General features: G+C 43.0%; 1 protein-coding gene across 1 annotated transcript in view; it reads left to right on the top strand.

Annotated features, from left to right (window-relative positions):
- The window catches only part of EFCAB11 (EF-hand calcium binding domain 11), a 248,200-nt gene extending 243,755 nt beyond the window's left edge, over nucleotides 1-4,445 (top strand). Inside the window, exon 6 of the mRNA XM_007944526.1 lies at nucleotides 4,364-4,445. Coding sequence (XP_007942717.1) covers nucleotides 4,364-4,445 — 82 coding nt within the window. The remainder of the gene's footprint in view (nucleotides 1-4,363) is intronic.
- Nucleotides 4,446-27,656: the final 23,211 nt, after the last annotated feature.

Genomic DNA, 27,656 nt, shown 5'->3' with positions numbered 1-27,656 from the left:
ATGACTCAGAACATGTTTGTATTTTAATAGGTAGGAATGCTGTCAGTTGGCCAAATGGACCAGGCCTAGTGCTGGGTGACGTTCGTGATGCGTGCTGGTGGCGGCTGGGTCCCGTCGTTTGAAGTCTGTAGACCCGTTGTTCTCTACCCTGTGGGGCTGTGAAGAGCTTCCCAAGATGCTGATGGCTTCGTGGCTATCTCAGGCTCAGAATTACTCCTTTCTCTGAGTTCACTCACTTGACTGCTCCTCTTCCCAATCCCCACTTGCGTTTCTTGCTCTCCAGTGCACAAGCTAAGAGAGTCCTCATCTCCTCACTCAATTTTCAGCTCCTGACTCAACACCAACACCACAGATGTCCCATCACCCTCGGTAGTGTGGTCTGTTAGACCCCTGAGGGGAGATGGGAAAGATGTTACCCCAGCAGCGTAAACAACTCTGAAGCGTATTATAAACATTGAAAGATAAATAACAAGTCACTGGGGAATGGCTTCCACTCGTGGTAGCCTCACGTGTCGCAGGGTAGAACCGCGCTCCGTAGGGTGTTCACTGCTGTGGCTCTTTAGGAAGCAGACCGCAGGCCTTTGTTTAGGCCCCTCTGCCCGCCTTTCAGTTAGCATTTCAGCGTTAGCCATTTTTGCTACCCAGGGACTCGTAGCAGCTGGTGAAAGGGCTTGTGATCACTGGGGACCTTTCATAGGCTGACTTTCCCCCGTAGTGCCCCAGCCCCTGCCCTCCCAGTAGCCGTCTTCCTCCACCCTGTTACTTGGTTGTCATCCCCTTCCTCCCAGGCGTTCCTGAATCTTCGTACTCCATTATCAGAGCAGTTCAGCTCTCTTGAGTCTTAACTCCCAAAATCAATGCCACATCTCCCTTCTGCCTCCCAGAACCAAACAGAAAAGCCTTTAATTTAACCGGACATGCATTTCTAGAAGGCAGTTATTGCCATTAATAGAGATTTCTTTCCCTCGCTTACATCTGTATAAGCTCTGAAAATTTCTTTGAAGAGCCAGTTTTGAAATGTAAGCTTGTATATGTATCTACGTCCATAGCCATGTGTCGGAGGAAAGGGCAGATACTTGAGTGAAAGCAACTGGGCTTCGGCTACAGAACAAGTTAAGACTCAGGTGTGTCTGGTGGTCCACCTTGGTTCCCAGTTTCCTGCTTTTGGGTGGCATTCAAGGGCTTTCTCCCATCCATTGCCTCACTTCTACAGTCTCGTTTTTTCAAAGTTCATCTCTCACTTGATCTCTCTTGTGCCTGGTCTGTGTATACTGAATGTGGTTGGCCAAGGAGCCCATAACTGGCTGACTTATGGGGCCCCAAGGAATGGTTCTCATCTTGCTTCTTTGATGTGTCTTGTTCCTCTGACTAGCCCTCAGCCGTGCAGACAGTTAACACATTCATTTGTTAACCAGAAGGCTGGCAGTTCGATGGAGCCCACCCAGAGGTGTCTCAGAGGACAGGCCTGGTGATCTGCTTTTGAAAAAAACAGCCATTGCAAATGCTACGGAGCACAGTTCTACTCGGACCCACACGACTCACCGTGAATCAGAGTTGACTCCCAGCAATGGTCCAGTTGTTCGTTTGTTGAGACCTTGATGGTCGAGTGTCTCTCTCTCACCCCTCAGGACCTCCCAGAAGGCAGGAGTTGTTTCCTGATGTCAACTATTTTCCCAGATTCATTTATTCCACAAATTCATTTGTTCAGCAGGCACGCGTTGCCTGATACGTGCCAGGAGCTGGGGATACAGCAGTGAACATACCAAATTCTTGCCCTCTAGTTCACTGCTAGTCAGGGTGAGGCAGGGACTGTCGTGGTGAAACCAAAACACCACGCTGCAGTAGGTTGGATTCTGTAAAGAGAAACAATGGAACTTCTTACTGGTTGCCTAATGCCATGTGTTCTCCTCTCCCAGAGCATCTCTCGTTTTACCCACTGGGCACATCTGTTCTTTCATCACCCAGTGAGTGGCGTGTAGGCTCTATGCAATCTTCCTTCCTCAGAATAATTCTTTCTGCCATGACAGACAGTCTATCTTGGCTTTTAAAATCATAGCTTAGAAGCGTGAATTTCTTCTTCATTCTCTTTGAGGCAGCCAGATACAATCAAAGATAGAAGATGAGGAAGAAACATGAGAAGACAAAGTATTTAGGCTCTTCTCGCTCTAAATATGAAAGTGATGCCTCAGCACTCCTCGTGTAAACGACCCCCACTCCAGTGTTAGCAGCACACTTTCCCATTGGACACTTGTTGTCTTTATGGTGCCCATCTTTGACAGGAAGCTTTGGAAAGGCAGCTAGAAACATAAGAAGTGAATGCATTACACAGGGCCATTTCCCGAGAGTACCAGGCAGAGGGAGTCCCCTTTCTACAAGCATCTCAATATGTGAATAAACAACCCACACACACACACACACAAAAAGATCAGAAGCAGTTTATTCCAAACATTACTTGTTTAGCTTATCTGCTTACTCACCCCCTAAGATTAGATTTTTAGTTCAGCCACACCTGTTGAGGGTGGAATAAAAGACCCCTCAGCTCATCCAGCTCCTTGGGGGGAAGACAGTTAGGCCTTATGAAGAATCTTCAATGATCTAATTTGTAGCCAGGGACCCGTGATGCCAACTCTTTCTACTCCCTTAGAAGAGATCTAACATGAGGCTCTTGGTCCTGGATAGTGTGGCATGGTCATGTCTGTTTTACCAAAAAAAGTAGCAAGACTGACGGCCTCTGCAGCGCCCTGTCGCCGTTCCGCCCTAACGCTGCGACAAGGTGGTGCCCAGCGGCGGAAAAGCAGGGAGTTTCTCTCTTTCAAAAGAATGAAAAATGATCATCGCTCTCTCCAGAACCATTAGACTTCAGAGACTTTGCCATGAAATATTCAGAAAGTTTATTTTAGAATTCAATATTTTAAAAGCCTGCTTTAAAACTATTACAGTGATTAGTGGCTCTGTTACTCGGGCCCGTCTCTGCTTTAAAAAGCCGTGTCATGGCTGATACCATTTGTTGTTTCAACAGAGTTTAATTGGTATCAACCACAGAGGCTTCAGAAAAGGCATGTAATGCATTGTTCCACTTGCCCCTCAAAGAGAAGCAGTGACCGCAGCTCATCAGTTATTCTTTCAAAAACATTTCTTAATCAACGTTACTTTTCCTGGAAACGATTTGAAAGTGTTGGTAATGCCATGATTCCGTCCTTCCGACATGGGCTGCCTTAACCGTGTGCTGTGGCTGCCATTTCTTTGCTCCGTGTTCAGGCAGCAGCGCCCCTGGCTCAACAGGTCTGGGGACACACGGGGACAACCCAGCTAAGGCCACCAACACCATCGGCTGACCAACCCCAGGCTTGCATCTTCCTCACTGGGCCTATGAGTGGAAAGAGCTTATCAGATGTTGGTGAGCATTTAACAGAGCAGCTAGGTCTCGAATGAAGCCAGGAAAACTCCCGGAGCCACGTGGAACTGCGCTGGCCGCTCTCTCTGGCGCACCCTAGTTATTTAGGGAGGGCTGCAGGGAAGAGCAGAGAGCATGGGTTTGGAATGTCATGATCTGGGTTTGAGTTCCCACTCTGCTACTTCCTGGCCATGTGATCTTGAGAGAACTGCTGTGCCTCCTGGCGGCTCTGTGTCTTTATCAGTAAAATGGGCCGATTCCAGCGTTGGTGCGAAGATTCAGTGAGGCAAGGAATGTAGCGGCAGGATGTTCAGAGCTCCTCAGCGGAGCCGGCGGTTGGTAAACACACTTGGTACTAACCAAAAAGTTGCAGGTTCGGCTCTGCCCTGAGGTCCCTCACAAGAAAGGCCTGGTGATCTACTTCCCAAAAACAACCCAGCCTGGAAAACCCTGTGGAGCACAGAGCTGCTCCGACACACCTGGGGTCAGGTGCTGGACTGGACTTGACCACAGCAGGCGCTGCTACTGTGCGGGATGAGAATCGTCGCCACAGTCGTTGTTCACGCACAAAACGTTTGTCTCATTTATTTGTTTATCCCACATACCTACTATGTAATGTCTCTATATTTATTGAGGTATCACAGGGAGATATTTGTAGCTGCCTAGAAAGTCATTCTTTCCTTACATAATCTGTGCTTTGGCCTCATTCCTTTAAATATGTCGAATATATTATTTCTGCAACTTTGAGTAAGTACCTTTTCCTTTCCTCCGTACCTCAAGTATTACAGTTGCAAGGGGGCAGAAAATGAAGGCATCCCTCTGCCTTCACATAGCTGACCATCCGAGATAAAATGGGAACCTCTCTCAGCCCAGCCGAGAAACAAAACTCTTCGTGGGCCCCTGATGCGTCAGTGCTGATGAAAATGCCAGTAACACAAAACAAAAATGATTTTTTGTTTCATTTTCCAGGGAAGTAGATCAAGACTCGGATGGTCATGTCAGCTTTAAAGACTTTGAATATGCCATGAACTGTGGACGAAAGGAAGCCTAACTATGGTAAACCTCTGTAGAAAGAAAGTTCTGGAGAGATCAATAAATTGTAATGAATTTAAATATCAAACAGCTTCGACTCTACTAAGGATGTAACACTGCACACCTATGATTAAATGGCCACCTGTGGTTTTCCGATGCTGATCTTACATACTTACTATATTAATTACCCACTGGGTGGTCAGCAAGGAGCTCTGGCAGGGTAGTGGTTAAGGCATTATGGGTAGTGGTTAAGGCACAACCCATAAAGGTCAGTGGTACAATCCCCCAGCTGCTCTGCAGAAGAAAGTTGAGGCAGTCGGCTTCAGTAAAGATTTCCAGTGGGGTCACTATGAGTAGGAATCAACTCTGTGGTGGTGAGTTTGGTTTGGTTTGGGGGGTGGTTGGCACAGGTAGCCTCCAGAGCCAGGAGGCTGTTGCCAGCACTGCCACTGGGGCAGATGCCCTGGCTTCCTCTTTACCATGAGAAAGGCACTGGGAATGCAAAGACTTAATACCGCTCTGGAGTCCCTGGGGGGTGCACGTAGTTAAGGCGCAGCAAAAGATTGGGAATTCAACTACCAGAGGTGCCTCAGAAGAAAAGCCTGGTGACCTGTTTCCCGAGAAACCAGTTTTGAGAGCCTCATGGAGCAGTTCTACTCTGACAGCTGTGGGGTCGCCCTAAGCTGGAGTTGACTCAATGGTAGCTAAGTTTTAACGTTGCTCTAAAATAACGTGGCCGGAGTGCAAAGTTCATTGCATAATAGCCCCAGGGTCCTAGCTGTGTAAGACAAATAAACCAGGTTTGGCTAACACAAGAAAGCCCTCTCCAGCTTTGTACAGAGCAAGGACAGGGAATGTAGCACGGGTACTGGTGGCAAATGACACACACTTAAACCCTTGGGACTGGCCTGGGCCTGGGGCCCCTGCTGCAGAGAAGCAGGCTCTGGGCCTCAGGGATGCTGGATGTGGGGGGACTAGGGAGGCCGTGAGAGGATGCATCGGCATTCCACCCCACACGAGATACCACTCCAAGACTCCACGCTGCTCCTTCCCCACTATGTAGTCTGAGCCCCAGGTTGTCTGCTTGAAATCCTCTGGCTTCAGGAGCAGGCACCAGGGCCTTAAAAGGGTCCCGAGGGGCCATGGTGGGAAGCCTTCTGCTGCAAAAACACCCTAAGCCCCCTCTGCCTCCCCAGGTGCTGGCCCAATCGGGTGCTTTTCGTGACTGGGGAGGAATACTGTGCTTTTATTATTATTATTTAAATTTGTGGGTGAAAGTTTACTGAGCAAATTCGTTTTCCATACAGCAGTTCATACACATTTTGTTTCATGACATTGACTGCAATTCCCCACAATGTAACAACTCTCTTCCCACTTCCTCCCCGTAGTTACCTCTTCCCTGTGTCCTTCCCTCCCATGCACTTTGGCCCCCAGAGCTGTCTCCCTGTGCAAACACTGCCCTCCTGTTCTCCCATGATTGATCACTCCATGGAGTGTACCTACTGATGTAAATGTTCACCCCATGTGCCTGTCTGTTGTTTGGCTGGCAGCCACAGGAGTGAGTTCAGTTCCAGACCTGAAGGGTAACTAGGGGCCATGATCTCAGGGGTCTCACCAGGCTCTATCAGACCAGCAAACCTGGTTATTTTTCTTTTTGATTTTGAGTTTCGTTTCACATTTCTCTCCCACTCTATCCAGGGTCTCCTGCACCGATCCCCCTCCAAGTGGTTGACAAAGGTAACTGGGTACCATCTAGTTGGAAGAACATTGTGCTGTTAGGGCCTTCCTCTAATCAGCTCATGGGACCCGCCTGGGCATTTGTCACCATACTTCTAGCCAGGAGTTTCTTGAATTTTAGCGTACACTAGAACCAACTGTGGTGGCTGGAGAGGAGGATTCCCGAGATCTGATTAAACTGAGTTATGGGGTGCATATTGAGAAATGTTCTCCTGATGCCTTGGATGCCCCATATGGCCCCCGTGGTGGGACTTCCCCTGGACTCTCACCTCCATGGGCCCACCCTGGGCCCGAGTGTGCCTTCTCCCAGTGCCTTCTGCACCTTCCAGTATCAGCTCCACAGCTGGGTTTATCTGCTCCTGCACCCAGCCTCCACCAGATGACCGGCCCCAGACAGTCTGTCCTCCCACCCCCCCTCTAACTACAGACTGAGTTGAGGAGGGCACTGCTGTCTGTTTTAGACTGGGTGCTCTAGAGAAAGAAAACCAGTAAAGCTTATATAGAGAGAGAAAGAGAAATTTCTCTTCAGAAAATGGCTAACACATAGAAACTGTTAAGTCCAAAGTTCTTGGATCAAACATCAAGCTGGAGGCTTTTCCCGACTCACACAGCTGCAGGGCCGAGGAGCTCAAGATGGGCAGGCAGTATACTGGCTGTTGACTCCAACAAATGATGAATCCAAGATCTCCAGGCCGAATGGTGGATTGTTCGCTCACAGACAGTTGTAGGCAGAATCCTGATCCACAGAAGAGTGTCTCTTTTCCCAGGATGTCCATAAATATACAAAAAGCAGGCCACACCCCTAGGGAAACTCCCTTTCAATGGATTGGCTGAACGTATTCATCTGATCCCATCATGGGAATAACCACATCACAACTGCTTAAACCACACAAAATTGTGGTCCAGCCACGTTGACACACAGCTCCAACTGTCACACTGCCCAAGTAACCTCTGCTGCCCCCTCCTGGGTTCTGGGCAGTACTGCCCTGTGGCAGAGGCCTTACCTGTCCTGTGTTCAGGTTCACCACGCTCTGCCCATCCACCCCTGGGGTCTGGTGCCTGCTATGCCAGGGCAAAAATGGGAACACTGGACTTTCAGGATTGCTTTTACGTAATTCCAAAATACTGATGTTAATACTAATATTTGTATGTGCTCAGAATTCATAACCTTGAAAATATTTAATGTAATTCAAAATATTAAAGTATAAGCATTATAAAAATGTAAATTTGTAATATATGAACATTAAACAGTGATCCTTCATCAAGTTACTAGCAGATAAAATTAATAAAAATAGGGTCTTGAGCTGCCGCAGCCATGAAGGACCAAGGAGACGAGACGACTAAATGGGATGTGATGTCCTGGACGGGGCCCCGGGGCAGAAGGACACTGGAAAAGAGCTAGGAAGTGTGGGCTTCAGTTAAGAATCATGTATCTGCATTGGTTCATTAAGTATGACAAGTGTGCCATGAAACCTAAAAACCAAACTCACTGCCATCAAGTGGGTTCTGACTCATAGCGACCCCCTCCTTGGGTTTTCAAGGCTGTACCTCTACAGAAGTAGGTTGTCCAGTCTTCCTTCCAAGGAGTGGCTGGTGGGTTTGAACCACCAGCCTTCTGATGAGCAGTCAAATGCCTTAGGCACTATGCCACCAGAACTCCTAAATGTGCCATACCCAAACCAAACCAAACACACTGCCATGGAGTCGAACCCAACTCATAGTGACCCCTCCTTGGGTTTCTGAGGCAGTATCACTATGGAAGTAGATTGCCCTACTGTCCTTCCGAGGAGTGGCTGGTGGGTTTGAACCGCATGTAAAAAATTAATAAGATGGAAAACTGGGTTTGGAGTATATGTGAATTCTTTAAATTTTCCTCGTAATTTTTCTGTAAATGGCAAATATTCTAAAATGAAAAATTCAGTAAAAAAATAGTGTTATTCATAAAGTAATGCACTAAGTATTACCTAAGATGCAGACAACTTTGAGAATCACTGCGAAGTACAAATGAAATCAGGTTTCAGAAAAGAAACGGGATCATGTGGGCTGTGCACAAATTGTTGCAGCTGATGAGAAGCCCATTCTGACTTTGGGTAGAATTTTTTCAAGCAGAAAATGTTATCACAAATTTACTAATTGGGTCATTGATCCTGATCTCAAAACATAAATGATACAAGCATTGGATTCTTAAAATATGAAAATTAAAATCACAAAGAGAGTGCCAATATTTCAGTAATTCCCCGGATACTGAAAACTCATGTTGCAATCACTGTTTGGAACTTACTTCTCCCTGGAGACATGACGGGAGAGGGAGGGGTCACTTCCTACGGTTGATACGGAAGGCAAGAGGCCAGGTTGGAAACAGCTTTTGGGCGGCAGCTTTGACCCTGCAGTAGTCAAAGCTGTTTTTGGTCTCAAAGAGAAACCTACCCAAACTAGCTAAGACTGAAGGGAATTTCTTGGGAGACACTGGGCTAGCTCATGGTATCTAACACAGGGAGGGCAGTGGGACACTTAGGCCTCCAGGATAACTAGAGCCAGAAACACTAGCATCTCCAGACCCTCTCTCTCTGCCTCTTGCCTCCATACATGAAGGACCGACCCATAGTCACTGATGGCCTTATACTGTTCTAAAAAGGAATTCACCCATGATCTCTGCAAGTTCAGATATCCCAGAGAGAGGCTCTGGTTGGGCCCCTGAACCAATGAGTCCTGATCCATGCAGAGGGTATAGATATGGCAGTGGGGATTCACTCAGGTGCACTGGGGCATAGTCATACAAAGGGGAAGTGGCAGGAGCTGAGAAGCCCTTTCCGTTTTCTTTCTTAGGAAGCAGTGTGACTGGGATCTAGTCTAAGAAGGAAAGGCATCCCTAACATTCACTGCTTAGGAGGACCAGGGTTCTCAGCAAAGATCCAAAAGAAAGAGGGGGCATCAGAAGCTGTTCCAGTCACTTTTCCCCTCCTTATCACAATCTCCTAGGCCCAGTCCAGATTCTCACACCACCATCACAGACCTCAATCCACATGTTCATGCAGTGTGACCTTGTTTCTCTTATTCCTGACCTCAGTTGAATGGCTCTAGGGTGGTGGGTGTCCATGCAAGTTGGCCAACTTCGTCTCTTCCTTCAAAGACATCGAGGATGAGAGCTGGTGAGATACAGCAGAGCTCCTCTTGAGTAGCTCTGTGACTGTGTATGAGTCCGTGGCAAACAGCAGTCATGTTTTCCACCACATGGCCTAGAAAACTGAGGCAGCTGTTTGCAACGAGAGAAGAAAGTAGACACTGAGAGGGGAGCAAGAAAGAAGACAGAAAATCCGAATGGTGCTTGGCTTCTGGTAAAATCTCTTGCATAAGTTTCAGGCACTACCCTCTGGGAACTGTGAGGTAACCTTGTATCCTTGCAATAAATCTTTCTGCCTAAGCCAGCTGGAGTTGTTTTCTGTTATTTGAAACCAAGAGATCCCTAACTGTTACAGAGAGCTACAGAGTTCTTGGTAATGTCAACATTCACTGGGGCAAGGGAGAAGAGTCTTCAGAAGAGACTGTTGTTGTTGTTATGTGCCATCAAGTCAGATCCGACTCATAGTGACCCCTCCTTGGGTTTCTGAGGCAGTATCACTATGGAAGTAGATTGCCCAACCATCCTTTGGAAGAGACTAAGCTCCAGTATTCTCCTGTGGCAATAGGACCTGCAGGACCTACAAATGACCATACTCAGTAGCCTCTCAGACCTCTTCATACTCTTATCTTCTGGGTTTGGCCTACTAGCCACACCTTTGAAATCCCTCTCGCTTTAGGTCTAGTTTGCTGTTGTTGTTGTTGTTGTTGTTGTTGTTGTTATGTGCCGTGGAGTCGGACCTGACGCATAGCGACCCCTCCTTGGGTTTCCAAGGCAGTATCACTACGGAAGTATATTGCCTGACCTTCCTTCCGAGGAGTGGGCTGCCATAACAAAATACCACAAAGTCCGTGGCTTTAAAGGACACAATGCATTGTCTCACAGTTCTGGAGGCTACAAGTGCAGAGCAGTATAGCAGCTGTGTCAGTGCCTTCTGATGCCTTTGGAAGAGGCCTTGGTCCATGCCTCTCTCCTAGCTTCTAGTGGCTTTTGGCAATCCTTGGCATTCCTCCGCTGCTAGTAGATGTGTCTTCCAAAGATGTCTTCCCCTGGGATGTGTCCCCGTATCTCTCTGTTCTTATAAGACACCTCTCAAAAGGGATTAGGACTCAGACCCACCATATTCTGGTATGACTTAACTGATAATACCATCAAAAAAGACTCTCTCCCAAAGTCTCATTCACAGATATAGGGGTTAGGACTTCAACTAATCTTTGGAGGAGATAACGGGTCATAACAGTCTCCATGGCACTGCTTCCTCGTAGTATTCTGTGCCTTTTCTTCACCACCGTCTTTCCCTATTTCCTCTCCTACAGCATCCCATAAATGTTATTATTCTCTAAGATCCAATCTTCTTGATCAGCACAATCTCTAAGAATGATTTCATCCACTCCCAGGATTTCCGCTGCCACCATTATGGGTCTGACTCCTCAAGAAAATCTTGATCTTTAGTCTTGACCTCTGCTCAACCAGTGACCTATGTTTTTATTTGCCTCTTGGGCATTTCCACCTCAGTGCAAACCCATTGGGACTAACGTCAGACTCATTGTTTTTCCAAATTTCCAAAACTAGTTCCCCATTCTGTGTTTTCTATTTCTGTTAATGGCAACCACCGCCACCCCCCCCCCCACACACACACACACTGTCATCAAAGCCAGATGCCTCAGAGTTCTTTTCAACTCCCCTCAGCCTCTGAGGCTTTGACATCCATCCATCACTGAATCCTTTAGAGTCTGTCTCTGTAAACACTTTCATTCAATTATTTCCATTCCATCTTTACCTCTCTGCCCATTTTCTTCTTTCCCCTCCATTCCTTCCATCTCGTCTTTTGTTCTTCCATTCATTTATATAAAGATGAGTAAAAGATGCACAGATAAGTAAGAAGCAGACCCTGCTGTCAAGAAATTTAGTCTAGCATGTCAGTTATTTTCCCAAAACACAGACAATATTATGTTTTCTCTGCTCAAAAGCTTTTATTGGCCACCTTTTCTACTGGACCATGTCTAAATGCTAATATTTCATTCAAAGTCCTTTCTAGTTTGGTTTCTCCCACTGTGCACCCCACAGCCACACAAATTTACACATACACAGAGTCCCTTAGCCTACAAATACCAAAATGGCAACTACATCTTTGCCCAAAACAAAAGAGTAATTAAGTAATGATGAGATAATAGCAAAATACACCATAAAATAATAAAACTCACTTTAAAAAACAAGCCACCTTCATCTTAGGAAGTTTTTCCCTCACTTTTGTCACCTTAGGAGGAAGGAAGGAGGACTGAACATTTTCTTTTATTTTATTCTGGATGCAACTTTATTACAATAGATACTAATCACTCTTTTCATAAATGAAGAAATTCTAAATAACTTGGCTCAGGTCAGGTGATGAGGGTGTGTGGAGAGTGTCAGCATTGTGATTCAAACCTGACTAAACACATATCTTCCCTATGTCATTTTATTGCCTCCAAAAGCAACTCATTTCTGACCCTGGTCCACAGTGTTTGGTCACACTATTTTTAACCCAAAATGAGTTATGCGGATTGATGGGCCACTCCAGGTCAAGTGGCTGACACATAGTGCTATTGCTGTTAGTTCCCATTGAGCTGCCTCTGAGTCACGGAAAGCCTTATCCATAAAACAGAATGGAACGGTGCCCGGGTCCTGCACCATCTTCATGATCATCGGTGCCTCTGAGCCCATTGTTGGAGCCATTGTGTGGTTCCTGCCAAACTAGGGGGCTCATCTTCCATCACTGTATCAGACAGTGTTCTGTTGTGATCCACAGGGTTTTCACTGGGTGATTTCCAGATCTCCAGCCCTTTCTTCCTAGCCTGGCTAAGTTTGGAAGCTCTACTGAAACCTGTCCATCATGAGGGACTCTGCTGGTGTTTGAAATACCACTAACATAGCTTTCAGCATCATAGCAACGTGCAAGTCACCACAGTATGAAAAACTGACAGTGGCTAATGCATGTTGTTGTTGTTATGTGCCATTGAGCCGGACCTGAGTCATAGCGACCCCTCCTTGGGTTTCTGAGGCAGTATCACTATGGAAGTAGATTGCCCCATCTTCCTTCCGAGGAGTGGCTGGTGGGCCTGAACCGCCAGCCTTCTGGTTATCAGTCAAGTGCCTTAGCCACTATGCTACCAGAGCTCCTGTAGCAGGTACTAAATATTAATTCCCATCTTCTGCATTACCAAACTTGACTAAATTACATGGGACTATTTTTATTATTCAGACTCATTTTCAAAGACAGAGAATTTCTACCAGGAACAATATCTTCTAACATGCGCTGCAGGCTCTTCAGGCAGTTTTCAAAGAGGAGTTCTAGAAATTCTCTGAACAATGGAAGCATCTTTGAAATAGATGTGCGTCCTCCCTGGGCAATCTTATGAGTAGAAAGTCTAAATATGTCACTAGCCTCTCTACTCGGTGTACACACTTTACTTACAGAATTGGGATTTGGGTTTAATAAAAACAAACTGTCAGTTGCGTTCTTTTCTCTTAGCTCGTGACTTTTAAGAAATCTATTTGGAATGGCGGAAACAGGCAGTTAACCATACATAAGCACACACATACAGACGAACATATATGAATTGATATCCAACAGCACTAGGGATAGCAGCTCTCAAAATGACTGTTGTTACAAAACAAATTTAAATTGGCTTGACCACTTGGACTGAAAAGTGGCATAAAACAATTTAACATGATAAAATACAGAGTGCCCAATCTAAATTTCTCATTGATTACTAAATTAGTAGAACACTCAGAAATGTGAGTCAAAAAGAACATTACTGTAACTTCAGAGAAAATGCCAATTAATAAAACATATAAACTTAAATCCAGATACACTCCCTATTTTATGGTTTATTTATCCTTAAAAGAAATCTCAAAGGAGAGTAAAATAGAAAATAGTAAATTTGCTATAGCATGTGGCTTCAGAAAGAACAATTTCAAAAATACTGAATTTATAGAAATAAATTTGACCAGAGAGCTAGAAATATATCATATGTAAATCATAAGACTGACACTTACGTGTCAGTCTGCAGTACTGGGGTGGCTTGTGTGTGGCTATGTGGCTGGAATCTATGCCACTGATATTTCAGATACCAGCAGGATCACCCATGGTGGGCAGATGTCAGCAGATTCCAGACTAAGACAGACTAAGAAAAAGGACCCAACAATCTACTTCTAAAAAGCGTAGCCAGTAAAAACCTTATGAATAGCAGCAGAACGTTGTTGGATATAGTGATAGAAGAGGAGCACCTCCTCAAAGTAGAGTCGACCTTAATGATATGGATGGAGCAAAGCTTTCAGGACCTTTGTTTGCTGATGGGGCATAACTCAAAATGTGGAGGGGGAAAAAAAAAAAAAAACCAGCTGCAGACATCCATTAATCTGAACATGAAATGTACAAACTATGAATCTATCAAAATTGAAAGTCATCAAAAATGAAATGAAATACATAAAGATCAATATCTAGGCATTAGTGGGCTGAAATGCACTGGTCATTTTAATCGGACAATCATACAGACAACTACACCAGGAATGCCAAATTGAAGAGGAGTGGTGTTGCATTCATCATCAGAAAGAACATTTCAAGATCTATCCTGAAGTACACTGCTGCCCAGTGATAGGATAATATCCATATGCCTGCAAGGAAGACCAATTGATACGACTCTTACTCAAATGTATGCACCAACCACTAATAACAAAGATGAAGAATTTTAAGTGTTTTTTTTTTTCTTTTCTTACCAACTTCTGCAGTCTGAAATTGATCAAACATGCCATCAAGATACATTGATAATCACTATTCATTGGGAGGGGGAAGTTGCAAATGAGAAGGATCAGTGGTTGGAAAATATAGCCTTGGTGATAGAAACAACATCAGAGACTGTATGACAGAATTTTGCAAGACCAACAACTTATTCATTACAAATACTTGTTTTTAACAACATGAACAATGACTATACCCATGGAACTCACCCGATGGAATCCATAAAGATGAAATCGACTACATGTGTGGAAAGAGAAGATGGAGAAGCTCAATATCATCAGTCAGAACAAGGCCAGCGGACGACTGTGGAACAGATCAATTGCTCGAATGCAAATTTGAGTTGAAGCTGGAGAATGAAAACAAGTCCTCTGAATGGACTCACACTGTCAAACTCGGAGTCAGAAGCAGGCACATTAACTGTCTATGCCACACAGGCCACCAGCAAATGCCGCCAGGAAGGGAAGCAAGTACCTGTGCTTGAGGTCTGTTTAATGTCAAAAGTATTATGGGGCACGACCCTTTCTAGAATTTAGTTCCTTTGACTTATTTACCTATTTGATAATTTTCTCTCTCTCTCTCTCTCTTTTTCTTTTTTAAGTTTAGCTGGCGTTTGGTAGATATTATGTCAGGAATAATAGTTGGTTGAGCATTAAGCTGCTAACTGAAAAGTTGGTAGTTCAAACCCATCAGCTGCTCCACAAAAGAAGGATGTGGGGGCAGTCTGCTTCCATAAAGATTGGAGCCTTAGAAACCCTCTGAGGTGGTTCTACTCTGTCCTATGGAGAGACTATGAGTTGGAATCAACTTGACAGCATAGGCGTATGACCTCTACTTTATTTGGAGATGGAATTTCCAGGATGCTCTCTAATGGTGCTCTTCAGACGGGGCATTTGCAGCCCTGAGGTAAACAAAACTTTCCAAGGCTGGCGTAGGTGTGGGTAACTTAAATGGAGTCAATGATGAGAGCCTCGCTTCCACATGTAACTCTTTCCTAAAATTCTCCGCCTGAGAGTAATCCTGGAGGGAATGTTGTGGTGATTCTCCTTTCCCGTCTCTTCTTTCACAACACTTTCCTTTTATTTCTCAAAATGCAACCATTCGCCAACACAGAAATGTACTAGGTGCATTGTCACCTAGGGGTGTTAAAAGGACAATGTGAAATACTGGTGTTTGCAAGACCCTTTAGTCAACGCAGCATAAGCCAAGTTGAAGCACAGTGTCTCTTCCTGTCTTGTGTGGCTATTACGGGTAATGTGCCATTAGAAGTGGGGTATTTTCGCCTCTGTTGGAATTGTCTGCATTCGGATATATAGTTGAATGGAGTGATAAGAGAAATGACAATTTGGGGTTAATAATCACGTCGCTTCCATTCAGCTAGTATTTTCCAAGGGTGCTTTGCTGTTGGGGGAGAGACCCTTGAGAGTGAAGCCCTGAGAATACTCTGAAGGTGGCTGTGATTTTTATCACCTAGAGACAAACTCATGGCAAGTTTACATGCCCAGTGTATCTATTTTAGAATTAGAAATTCAGGATTTGTTGGTAAGATATGATGGAAATGCCATTCAATCATGAGAAGAGCTTGGTGAGTATTTTGTTCCCCTGTTTCTCACTTGTGGAAGGTTGGGAGATCTACTTTAGCGATGCCACCTCGGAAACCCAAGGAGGGGTCGCTGTGAGTCAGATCCGACGCCACGGCAATGGTTGCAGTTGTTTTTTTTTTTTTTTTAATCTTACTTGTATATTTTGTATGTTTTTGAAGAAGGAGAGGTGAAAACTTTAAGCAGCTTGAGTAAAAGGAGTATTCCTGTTTTATGTTTTTCTTGAACACTTACTCTACAGAAAGGTTGTGGGAACCACCTCCTCCCGCCTCCTCTGACTTCATGAGGGGGAGAGAGAGGGCTCAACAGCAACAGCCCAAGGCTGATTCCTATGAGGTGAAAGTCAGGCATGCCACCACCCTCCAACCTTTTTACTAATTCTGGTACCAACTATTCCTTCCACGACACTCACTACTTCTCTGCTGTGTTTGATAACTTGTTACAGTGGCCACCCAGAACTCATAGACAATACTCAAGATTATCGGGTTTTTAGGGAAGTAAGAGGTTATCGTTCAGGTACAGGAACGCTCTCAGGATACAATTCTTCCATCAGGACAGCCTCTCCACTTTGCCATCCCCTCAGGCATGCCTCTCTTTGTCCCTTGGCCTCTCAGCCTGGCCTCCGCCCTACTTGTCAAGTGTTACACGGTTCTTTTAGCTCTGATAATAGGTGCACCTCAGTTCACCCCACTCCACTCGCAAGGCTCTTGCCCAAAGCACTCAGCTTTTTCACTCTGTGGGCCACTCTGTCTTGCGTGGGTCCTTTGGTTCTACTGCCTCCGCCGTTTCTCTGCCGTTGTCTCAGCACAGGAGTCTCGGGCCCAAAGATGTACCCCATTCCTGGCTGCTCTCTCTCTTGATGGTAGTGAGACCTTCCCTTCTGCCTCCGTTGTTGTTGTCATGTGCCCTCGAGTTGGACCCAACTCATAGCGACCTCCCCTTGGGTTTCCGAGGCAGTATCACTACGGAAGTAGATTGCCCAACCTTCCTTCCGAGGAGTGGCTGGTGGGTTTGAACCGCCAGCCTTCTCGTTAGCAGTCTAGTGCCTTAGGCACTACGCTACCAGAGCTCCTTATTTTAAGCTTAGTGGAGTGACAAAACCCATCAATCCCCACATTAGGGTTCCATACACTTTATTTGCACATTCCCACCTCAGAAGGGTGCCATATGCCTTATTTACATAGTTCGCAAGCTGTCCAATGCCCTTGGTGGGCCACAAGCACCCTACATTTGCATAGTTCCACCCAGTCATCTGGTGGGAGTCACAAAGACCACAGCTAGAAGAGCCACACCAAGTCATTCACCGCACCACATACTCAGACTCAAAAGGAATAGTATTGGGTGAGATTCATTTATATTTAATTTTTGGGGGGCACATGTTTCCTAGCCAACCACTTCACTAATTGTTCATTTCTTTCATAAGACATGCTCATTAGATTTATATTAATTTAAGAGAACTATGTTGTGGGTTTTTCCATAAATGATGCACTTAACAACAATTATTAATATACTTCTGGTCTGTACAGCACTTACTAGTGACAACTTTCTTTTAATCTTGCTATTACTTTCCATTGAACCTTTGTCTTATTCAGGAAATGAATAATATTGAGACCATTCATCTCAATAAGAAATGCATTTCAAATAAAAATTTCCTTTTTATGTGTAATGACTGTTTATCAAAATATGTGATGTATTTTATCATTTTTTTCACCTGTGTCTTAATAATAATTTTAATGATAGCTCAATCAAGACGGGAAAAATTTTAATGTTTAGCATCTTACGATTATAGGGGAAAATGAATTTTTATTTGCATAAATATTTTTGCTGATGTGTGAAAGTGATTAATAAAAGACTTTGAGCATAAAAATATATTAATTATGATAGATGTCTGTTGAGGAAGAAGGATGGAAATGAGTTCAAGAAAAAAAAAAGAACAATACACAGTATTCACTATTAGAGATTGTTCTTTATACTTTTAAATGGATGAGAGAGGCTATCAAATTGCTATCTTATTTAGATTCTTTTAGATTTACTTAAATGGAATGGTACAACAGTTCTGATTAAAAATTGTCCTTTTCAACAAATACTGCATGAACAATTAGATGTTCCCATGCAAAATATGGGAGCTCTGGTAGCGTAGTGCCTAAGGCACTGGAATGCTAACCAGAAGGCTGGTGGTTCAAATCCACCAGCCACTCCTCCAAAGGAAGATGGGGCAATTTACTTCCATAGTGATACTGCCTCAGCAACCCAAGGAGGGGTCGTTATGAGTTGGGTCTGACTGGATGGCACATAACAACAACAATAACAACATGCAAAATATTAATCTAGATACATCTTTCATAAAAATTAACTTAGGATGGGTCATAGAACTAAATGTACAACACAAAACTACAAAACTTCTAGGAAAAAAAATAGGAGATTATCTTTGGCTTGACAATGAATTTTTAGATGCAACACCAAAAGTGTGATCCGTGAGAGAAAAAAAATGGGTAAGTTGGACTTTGTTTGTTGTTGTTATGTGCCGTCAAGTTGGACCCACCTCATGGCGACTCCTCCTTGGGTTTCTGAGGCTGGATCACTATGGTAGTAGATTGCCCAACCTTCATTCTGAGGAGTGGCTGGTGGGTTTGAACCGCCAGCCTTCTGGTTAGCAGTCAAGTACCTTAGGACTTTATTCAGTTAAAAACTTCCATTCTATGAGAAACACTGATAAGAGAATCAAGAGACAAGCTACAGAGTGGAGAAAATATTTGTAAAACACCTATCTGATAAAGACCTTATGTCTAAAATATGCAAAGAATTCTTAAAACTCAACAATAAAGAATTTTTTAAATATGCAAAGAATTCTTAAAACTCAACAATAAAGAATTTTTCAGCTTTTTGCCCAAGTGAAAAATGGGCAAAAAAAAAAAAAAAAAAAAAATCTGAAGAAATACCTCACCAAGGAAGTTATACAGCTGGCAAATGAGATTTGAAAAGATGTGAAACATAATTTGTCATTAAACCAACCAAACTCACTGCCGTTGAGTCGGTCCTGACTCATAGTGACCCCTCCTTGGGTTTCCGAGGCAGTATCTCTATGGAAGTAGATTGCCCAGTTTTCCTTCTGAGGAAAGGGACTTTCAAATTAAACCAACAATGATATACCACTAAGCACCTGTTAAATTGATTGAAACCCCAAAAATGCCAGTTACTGGGGAGGATGTGGAACAACAGGAACTCTCATTTGTTGCTGGTGTGAATACAAAATGATACAGTGACTTTGGAAGACAGTTTGATAGTTTCTTACAAAGCTAAACATGGGGTTACCATTCAATTCAGCATTCACACTTCTAGGTATTTACCCAACTAATGTGAAAACTTGTGTCTACACGAAAACTTGCATGTGAATGTTTACAGCAACTTTATATCACCAGAAACTGGAAGTAACGAAGATGTTCTTCAGTAGGTGAATGGATAAACCAAGTAATAATCCACACAATAGAGTTTTATCCAGTGGTAAAAATAAATGATCTAGAAAGCTACAAAAAGACTTTGATGAATCTTAAATACACACTGCTAAGTGAAACAAGAGGCTACATACTGTGTAATTCCAATTATAAGACATTCTAGAAAAGGCAAAACAATAATGACAGCAAAAATGTCAGTGGTTGTCTGGGTTTTAGGATGGGGGATGGTTGAAGAGCAGAAGCACAGAGGATATTTTTCAGGCCGTGAAACTGTTCTATATGACACTGTAATGGTGGACACATGACATTGACTATTTGGAAAACTGACAGAACTTAAAGCACAAAGCAGTAAACTTTAATGTATGGAAACTAAAAAGGAATCACTTAGGTGATTGAAGGATCCCAAGATGGCATGAGAACGTGACAAAATAATTTAACTTTATTACAAATGTTTGAAGTAACCTCACTGAAGGGAGTAGGGAAAAGGTGCTGACTTCAGTGACTTTGGCAATAAATAGAGTTGGTAAGACTAAAGGTAATAAACTGCATATGAGCATTGTACTCTAGTTAATAAAATTGTTACCCACAAGAATATGGGTTAACAATTCTGACACCGCTATAGATGTATGCTGGAACTGAACGTTTAAATAAATGGAGGATGAATGGTGGAAACCAGGTTTCTCACTGTCAGAGCAGGAGTTTACAGATTAACAAAAGGAAGAGGCTAAAACCAAAAGATGGATGTTCAAACGCACCAGCCACTCTGTGGAAGAAGGTGTGACAGTAAATTTCTGTAAAAATTTATAGCCTTGGAAACTCTATGTGGCAGTTCTAATCTGCCCTGAAGGGTAGCTAGGAGTCAGAATGGACTCTATGGCAGTGGGTTAAGTGGGGAAATAATTATATATTTGGAGAAATCAGTATGAACTCATGTTTAGCTTAATATAGACACAGGTGATTATATAGAGAGAAATATTTATAGATATGGGTATACACATATTTGTGGATAAGACTCAGCATGAATCCAATCCCCAAAATATGAGGAGTAATCATATCCCCATTTTCCGTGTTCTTCATCATCTCTGACACCAGCCACCACATGGCACTTTATTTCTCTGACCCTAGCCACCCAGAGCTAGGACAGATGTCACAAGTTAAAAGGACAGATGCCAATTACAAGTTTGGGAAGTCTATATGACACTCTAAACTTCTAACCTATGGGCCACAGATTCAGGGTTTTCTCACTACTCCTTCAGGATGCCAGCCCCAAGCTCAGGGGCCTTCTCTGGGTCACATCACTTTTACCTGCTGACTCCCCCTATTCCTTGGGTTTGATAATTCACTGGAACAACTCCAGAACTCACAGAAAGTACTATACTTAAACCAAACCAAACTCACTGCCGGGAGTCGAATCCAACTCATAGCAACCCCTCCTTGGGTTTCTGAGGCCATATCACTACGGAAGTAGATTGCCCAACCTTCCTTCTGAGGAGTGGCTGGTGGGTTTGAACCACTAGCCTTCTGGTTAGCAGCCAAATTCCTTAGGCACTATGCTACCAGAGCTCCAACTATACTTATGATTATAGATTTATTATAGCAAAAGGATGCAAATCAGAATCATCATGAGGAGATACATGGGTGAGATCTTGGGGGGTTCCCAGCACTGAGCTTCTGTGTCCCAAAAAAGCACACCACCCTCCCTTTGCCCACTAGGAAGCTCTTTGAGCCTCCACGTTCAGAGGTTTTATCATCCAGTCAGGACTGAGTTCCCACTGTGTATACATGATAGACTACATCATGCCTTCCAAGACAGTGTTTCATTCTGTTGTACTTAGGGTCTCTATGAGTCAGAACCAACTCAACAGCACCTAAGAATAGCAACAAGGTTAGTTGACATCAGCCTACCAGGTGAGTCTTTTCTAGTCTGGCGAGCCCCAGCTCGTAAGCACAAATACTCAGGCGTGGTCTACAGGTTACAGATAAAGGCACTTCACTTACTTTCAGGGCTACTTTGCAGGAACCAAGGACAAAGGCCAAAATTGTTTTCCCTTACCACGTAACACATATATTTCCTTGCCCTGTCAGCTGAGAGGGCTTAGAAACAGCAACACTCCAGTAGCAACAAGCACACCCAGTGACCAGATCTTGGTTTCTAGTACCAGTCTTCAGTAAGGCTACCAAGACTCTGCATAAATGGCTGGTCTAGGACTGGGGCAGGAAATATACAGGATGAGCCTGTATATTTTGTAGTGCACAGTAAGGAAATGCTCTTAAAACAAAAGAAAAGACCTACACTGATGGGATTATGTTAAAAGGACACAAGAGCCAATTGAAAGAACTCTCAACGGCCAAGGCTGGAAAAATTTGAGCAACAAAATAAAGTAGTACACCTAACTCCTCACTTATCAACTGTCTCATTCTCCAACATTTTGCATTTGTGACAATAGTGAAAAATCCAACTATTACACACATTAAAGAAAGCCAAGGTATAAAGTGAGAATAATGCTGGCTGTGATGACTAAGGTTATGTGTTACCTTGGCTGGGCCATTTTTCCAGTGGTTTGATTGTTATGCAATGATATGATTTCGCAGTTATACAATGATATAATGTGGCAGTTGTATAATGATATATTTTTGGCAGTTATGTAATGATGCATTCATCTTCCATTTTGTGATCTGATATAACACCTCATAGCATCCTCCATAACACCAGTTTTCAAATAATGACCTGATCTTTGGAACATAACCACGTCAATAAGTGAGGAGTGAGGTATTGGACTATAACTTAAAGTAGAAAATTAATAGATAAGAGTCCATAATGATTGAAAAAATAAATGGAGAGAAGAGAAAAATCTCTCTTGTTGTTGTTGTTGTTGTTAGGTGCCGTCAAGTTGTCTCCAACTTATAGCGACCCTGTGCACAGCAGAACAAAACACTGACTGGTCCTGTGCCAGCCTCATGATCCTTGCTATACCTGGTCCCATCATTGCAGCCACTCTGTCTATCCATCTTGTTGAGGGCCTTCCCCTTCTTCATTGACCCTCCACTTTACCAAGCATGATATCCTTCTCCAGGGAATGGTTCCTTCTGACAACATGACCAAAGTAGGTGAGACAAAATCTGCCCACTCTCGCTTTCAAGGAGCAATCTGGCTGCACTCTTCCAGGACAGATTTGTTAGTCCTTTTAGCAGACCGTGGTACTCTTAGCATTCTTCTCCAACAGCACAACTCAAAAGCATCAACTCTTCTTCAGTCTTCCTTATTCATTGTCCAGCTCTCACATGCATAAGAGACAATTGAAAATACCATGGCTTGGGTCAGGCGCACCTTAGTCTTCAAGGAGACATTCATCATTTGAATGAGGTCCTTTGCAACAGATTTGCCCAATGCAATATGTCATCTGATGTCTCGACTGCTGCTCCCATTGGTGTTGATTGTAGGACCAAGTAATATGAAATCCTTGACAACTTCAATCTTTTCTCCACCCACCATGAAGCTGTTTATTGGACCAGTTGCGAGGATTTTTATTTTCTTTATATTGAGGTGTAATCCATAATGCAGGCTGTAGTCTTTAATTTTCATCAGTAAGTGCTTAAAATCATCCTAACTTTCAGCAAGCAAAGTTGTGTCATCTGTATATCGCAGCTTATTAATTAGGTTTCCTCCTATCTTGATGCCATGTTCTTCTTCATATAGTCCACTTTCTCGGATTATTTATTCAGCATACAAACTGAATAAGTATGGTGAAAGGATCCAACCTTGATGCACTACCTTCTTGATTTTGAACCATGCAGTATCCCCTTCTTCCGTTCAAACGACAGCCTCCCGATCTATGGCTCTATCTATCCTGTAGTTTCCTCATGAGTACAATTAAGCGTTCTGGAATTCCCATTTTTCTCAATGTTATCCACAGTTTGTCATGATCCACACAATCAAAGGCTTTGACAAAGTCAATAAAACACAAGTAAACATCTTTCTGGTACTCTTTGCTTTTGCCTAAGATCCATCTGACATCAGCTATGATATTCCTTGTTCCATGTCCTCTTCTGAATACAGCTTGCATTTCTGGAAGCTCTGGTAATATACTGCTGCAACCATTTTTTAATTATCTTCAGTAAGATTTTACTTGCATGCAATATTAATGATATTGTTTGATAATTTCCACATTCTGTGGGAGGTACAAATATAGGTCTCTTCCAGTCAGTTGGCCAGGTAGCAGCTGTCTTCCAAATCTCTTAGCATAACTGAATGAGTGCCTCCAGTGGGGCATCTGTTTGTTAAAACATCTCAGTGGGTATTCTGTCAATTCCTAGAGCCTTGTTCTTTGCCAGTTCCTTCAGTGCAGTTTCGACTTCTTCCTTCAACACCATTGGTTCTTGATCATATGCCACCTCCTGAAATGGATGAATACCGACCAATTCTTTTTGGTACAGTGACCCTGTGTATTCCTTCCATTTTCTTTTGATGTTTCCTGCATCATTCAGTATTTTGCCCATAGAATCTTTCAATATTGCAACTTGAGGCTTAAATTTTTTCTTCAGTTCTTTCAGCTTGAGAAATGCCAAGTGTGTTCTTCCTTTTTGGTTTTCTAACTCTAGGTCTTTGCACATTTCATTATAGTAATTGGTCTTGTCTGCTTGAGCTGCTCTTTGAAATCTTCTGTTCAGCTCTTTTATCTTGTCATCTCTTCCATTTGCTTTAGCTACTCTCCACTCAAGGGCAAGTTTCAGAGTCTCTTCTGACATCCATTTTGTATTTGTCTTCCTTTCTTGTCTTTTTAATGACCTCTTGCTTTCTTCATACATGATGTTCTTGATGTCATCCCACAATTCATCTGGTTTTTGGTCATTGGTGTTCAATACATCAAATCTATTCTTTAAGTGGTGTCTAAATTCAGGAGGTTATCAACGTCATATTTTGGCTCTCATGGACTTGTTTTAATTGTCTTCAGCTTTAAGTTGAACTTGCATATGAGCAGTTGATGGCCTGTTCCACAATCAGCTCCCAACCTTGTCTTGTCTAAAGATACTGAACTTCTTCATTGCCTCTTGCCACAGAAGTAGTCAATCTGATTCCTGTGTACTCCATCTTGTGAAGTCCACATGTATAGCCACCATTTGTGTTGTTGAAAAAAGGTATTTGCAATGAATAAGTCATGGTCTTGCAAAATTCTATCATGCGATCTCCAGCATTATTTTTGTCAACAAGGACAAATTTTCCAACTACCAGTGACTCTTTGTTTCCAAATTTTGTGTTCCAGTCACCAGTGATAATCAACACATTTTGATTACGTGTTCAATCAACTTCAGGCTGCAGAAGCTGGTAGAAATCTTCAATATCCTCATCTTTGGCATTGGTCGTTGATGTGTAAATTTGAATAATAGTAGTATTAATTTGTCTTCCTTGTAGGCATATGGATGTTATTCTATCACTTACAGCATTATAGTTCAGGACAGATTATTAATCGATGTTTGCATCTGTTTCTGCTCATTTGGAATCGTGCCACATCAGTCAGTGGAGGTCCTGAATGCTTTACTCTGTTCATATTGTTAAGGTCATTTCTATTCTGAGTAGTCAGCGCTTCCCCAGTCAAATTTTGAATGCCTTCCAACCTGATGGGCTCATCTTCCAGCACCATGTTGGACAATGTTTCAGAGCTGTTCATAAAGTTTTCTAGTAATATATCAGACAGTGTTTCACTGCTATTCATAAGGTTTTCACTGGCCAATTCTTTGAGAAGTGGAAGACCTCTTCCTTCTTCTGAATCTAAGCCCAGAAGCTCTACTGAAACCTATCCACCACGGGTAACCGTGTTGGCATTTTGCAACATGGTGCCATAGCCTCCAGCCTCACAGCAACACGTAAGCACCACAGAACAACAAACTGACAGACAAATTCATCTCCCTTAGTTGTTCCTAACCCCTCTGCACCTGCCTGCCTCAGGCCATGGTCTTAATATAGAGCCACACTCAAGCAAAAAGCAACCTCCAAGCCCCTGGCCTGCCTACCTCAGGCCTCTGCCTTAATATAGAGCCACACCCAAGCCAAGAACAGCCTCCAAACCCCCAAATCTCTCTTGTAGAAGAATTTAAAATAATTTATGTAGAAAGTCGCCTATCAAGGAGGGGGTCTGGTTTGTTTAGTTGTTGTTGTTGAGGTGTAATCCATACTAAAGGCTGTAGTCTTTGATCTTCATCAGTAAATGCTTCCAGTCCACTTCCAGGGAGCAAGGTTGTGTCACCTGCGTGTCTCAAGTTGTTGACGAGTCTCCCTCCAATCCTGATGCCGCATCCTTCTTCTCATCATCCAGCTTCTCGGATGATTCACTCGGTGTCTTGGTTCTCTTGTGCTGATGTAACAGACATGCCACAAGAAGATGACTTCAACAAATAGGGATTTAGTCTCTTACAGTTTAGGAGCCTAGAAGTCTGAGTTCAAAGTGTGGGCTGTAGGAAATGGGCGAAGGCCCCTTGGACTTGGGCTTCAGCTCTGCCTCCTGTTCCAGGCCCAGGAGCTAGAGGCTTTTCTGAGTCACGCAGCTACTGCCTACTGAGGCTGACAAACCCAAGATCAACAAGTAAAATGGCATAGTCCCAAGATTAGCAGACAACATGGCAGGCCACTAGTTCAAGTCCAGGAACAATCCCAAGATTGGCAGGCAACACGGCAGGATCCAGGTGTGCCAGAAAACTCAAGACATTTCTCAAAGCTTCTCATATACTGGAAACCAGCCACACCCTGAGGGCAGCTACTCAGTTTCTCACAGCCTATTCCACCATGGAGTTGATTACCAATCTCATCATAGGGAATAACTACAACCAGCAGCCCAGCCACTCAAATCCATGCCCTATCCAAGTTGACACACAACTTTACCACACTCAGCATACAGATTGAATAAGTATGGTAAATGGATAAACCCTGACACACACCTTTCCTTATTTTAAGCTGTGCAGTCTCACCTTGTTCTGTTTAAACAACTGCCTCTTGGTCTATGTACAGATTCTTCATGAGCACAATGAAGTGTTCCAGAATCTGCATTCTTCTCAATGTGACCCATAATTTATCATGATCCACACAGTCAGATGCCTTTGTGTAGTCAATAAAACACAGGTAACATCCATCTGATTTTCTTTGCTTTTAGCCAAGACCCATGTCACATCAGCTACAATATCCCATGTTCCACATCCTTTTCTGAATCTGGCTTGAATTTCTGGCAGTTTGCTTTCTACTGCTATTACTGTTTTTTTTTTTTTTTTTAATTACTTTCAGCAAAATATACTTGCATGTGATATTAATGATATTGTTCAAAATTTCTGCATTCTGTTGGATCACCTTTCTTTGGGAAGGGCATAAATATGATTCTTTTCCAGTTGGCCAGGTAGCTGTCTTCCAAATTTCCTGGCATAAACAAGTAAGTGCCTCCCACACTGCCTCCATTTGTTGAAACATCCCAACAGGTATTATGACACTTCCTGGAGCCTTGTTTGTTTTTTTTCCCCAATGCCTTCAGTTCAGCTTGACTTCTTCTTTTGATACCGTTAGTTCTTTATCACATGCTACCTCCTGAAATGGTTGTCAACCAATTGTTCTTTGGTGTAATGACTCTGTGTCCCTCCATCTTTTTTGGATGCTTCCTGCATTGTTCAATATTTTGCCCACAGAACCCTTCAATATTGCAGCTCAAGGCTTGATTTTTTTTTCTTCAGTTTTTTCAGCTTGAGAAATGTAAAAGTTGTTCTTCTCTTTCAGTTTTCTAACACTAGTTCTTTGCACATTTTATTATAATACTTTATCTTCTTGAGCTGCCCTTTGAAATCTCCTGTTGAGATCTTTTACTTCATCGTTTCTTCCCTGTGCTTTAGCTACTCTACATTCAAGAGCAAATTTCAGAGTCTCTTCTAACATCAATTTAGTCTTTTATTTCTTCCTTGTCTTCTTAATGACCTTTTGCTTTCTTCTTATATGATGGCCTTGATGTCATCCCACAACTCATCTGGTCTTTGGTCATTCATGTTCAGTGCATGAAATTTATTCTTCAGATGGTATTTAAATTGAGGTCGAATATATCCAAGGTTGTATATGGCTTTCATGGACTTGTTTTAATTTTTTTCAGCTTCAACTTGAACTTGCATATGAACATTTAGTCCATTCTACAGTTGGCCCCTGGACCTGTTCTGATTGATGATATTGAGTTTTTCCATCATCTCTTTCTATAGATAAAGTCAATTTGATTCTTGTGTATTCTATCTGGAAATGTCCATGCCTATAGTCACCATCTATGTTGTTGAAAAAAGGTATTTGCAATGAGTATGTCATTGGTCTTGCAAAATTCTGTCATGCAGTCTCCAGTGTCATTTTTGTCACCAAAGCCATAATTTTCAACCACCAGTCCTTCTTTGTTTTCACCTTTCGCAATCCAATCACCAGTAATTATCAATGCACCTTGACTGCATGTTTGATCAATTTCAGACACCAGAACTTGGTAAAAGTCTTCCATTTCTTCACCTTTGGCTTTAGTGGTAGTTGTGCAAATTTGAATAATAGTGG

This window comes from Orycteropus afer, unplaced genomic scaffold (assembly GCF_000298275.1).
Source record: "Orycteropus afer afer isolate SDZICR_OR568_19922 unplaced genomic scaffold, OryAfe1.0 scaffold00127, whole genome shotgun sequence".
In the NCBI taxonomy this organism is placed as follows: Eukaryota; Metazoa; Chordata; class Mammalia; order Tubulidentata; family Orycteropodidae; genus Orycteropus; species Orycteropus afer.
This window is presented reverse-complemented; position numbering and strand designations above follow the sequence as displayed.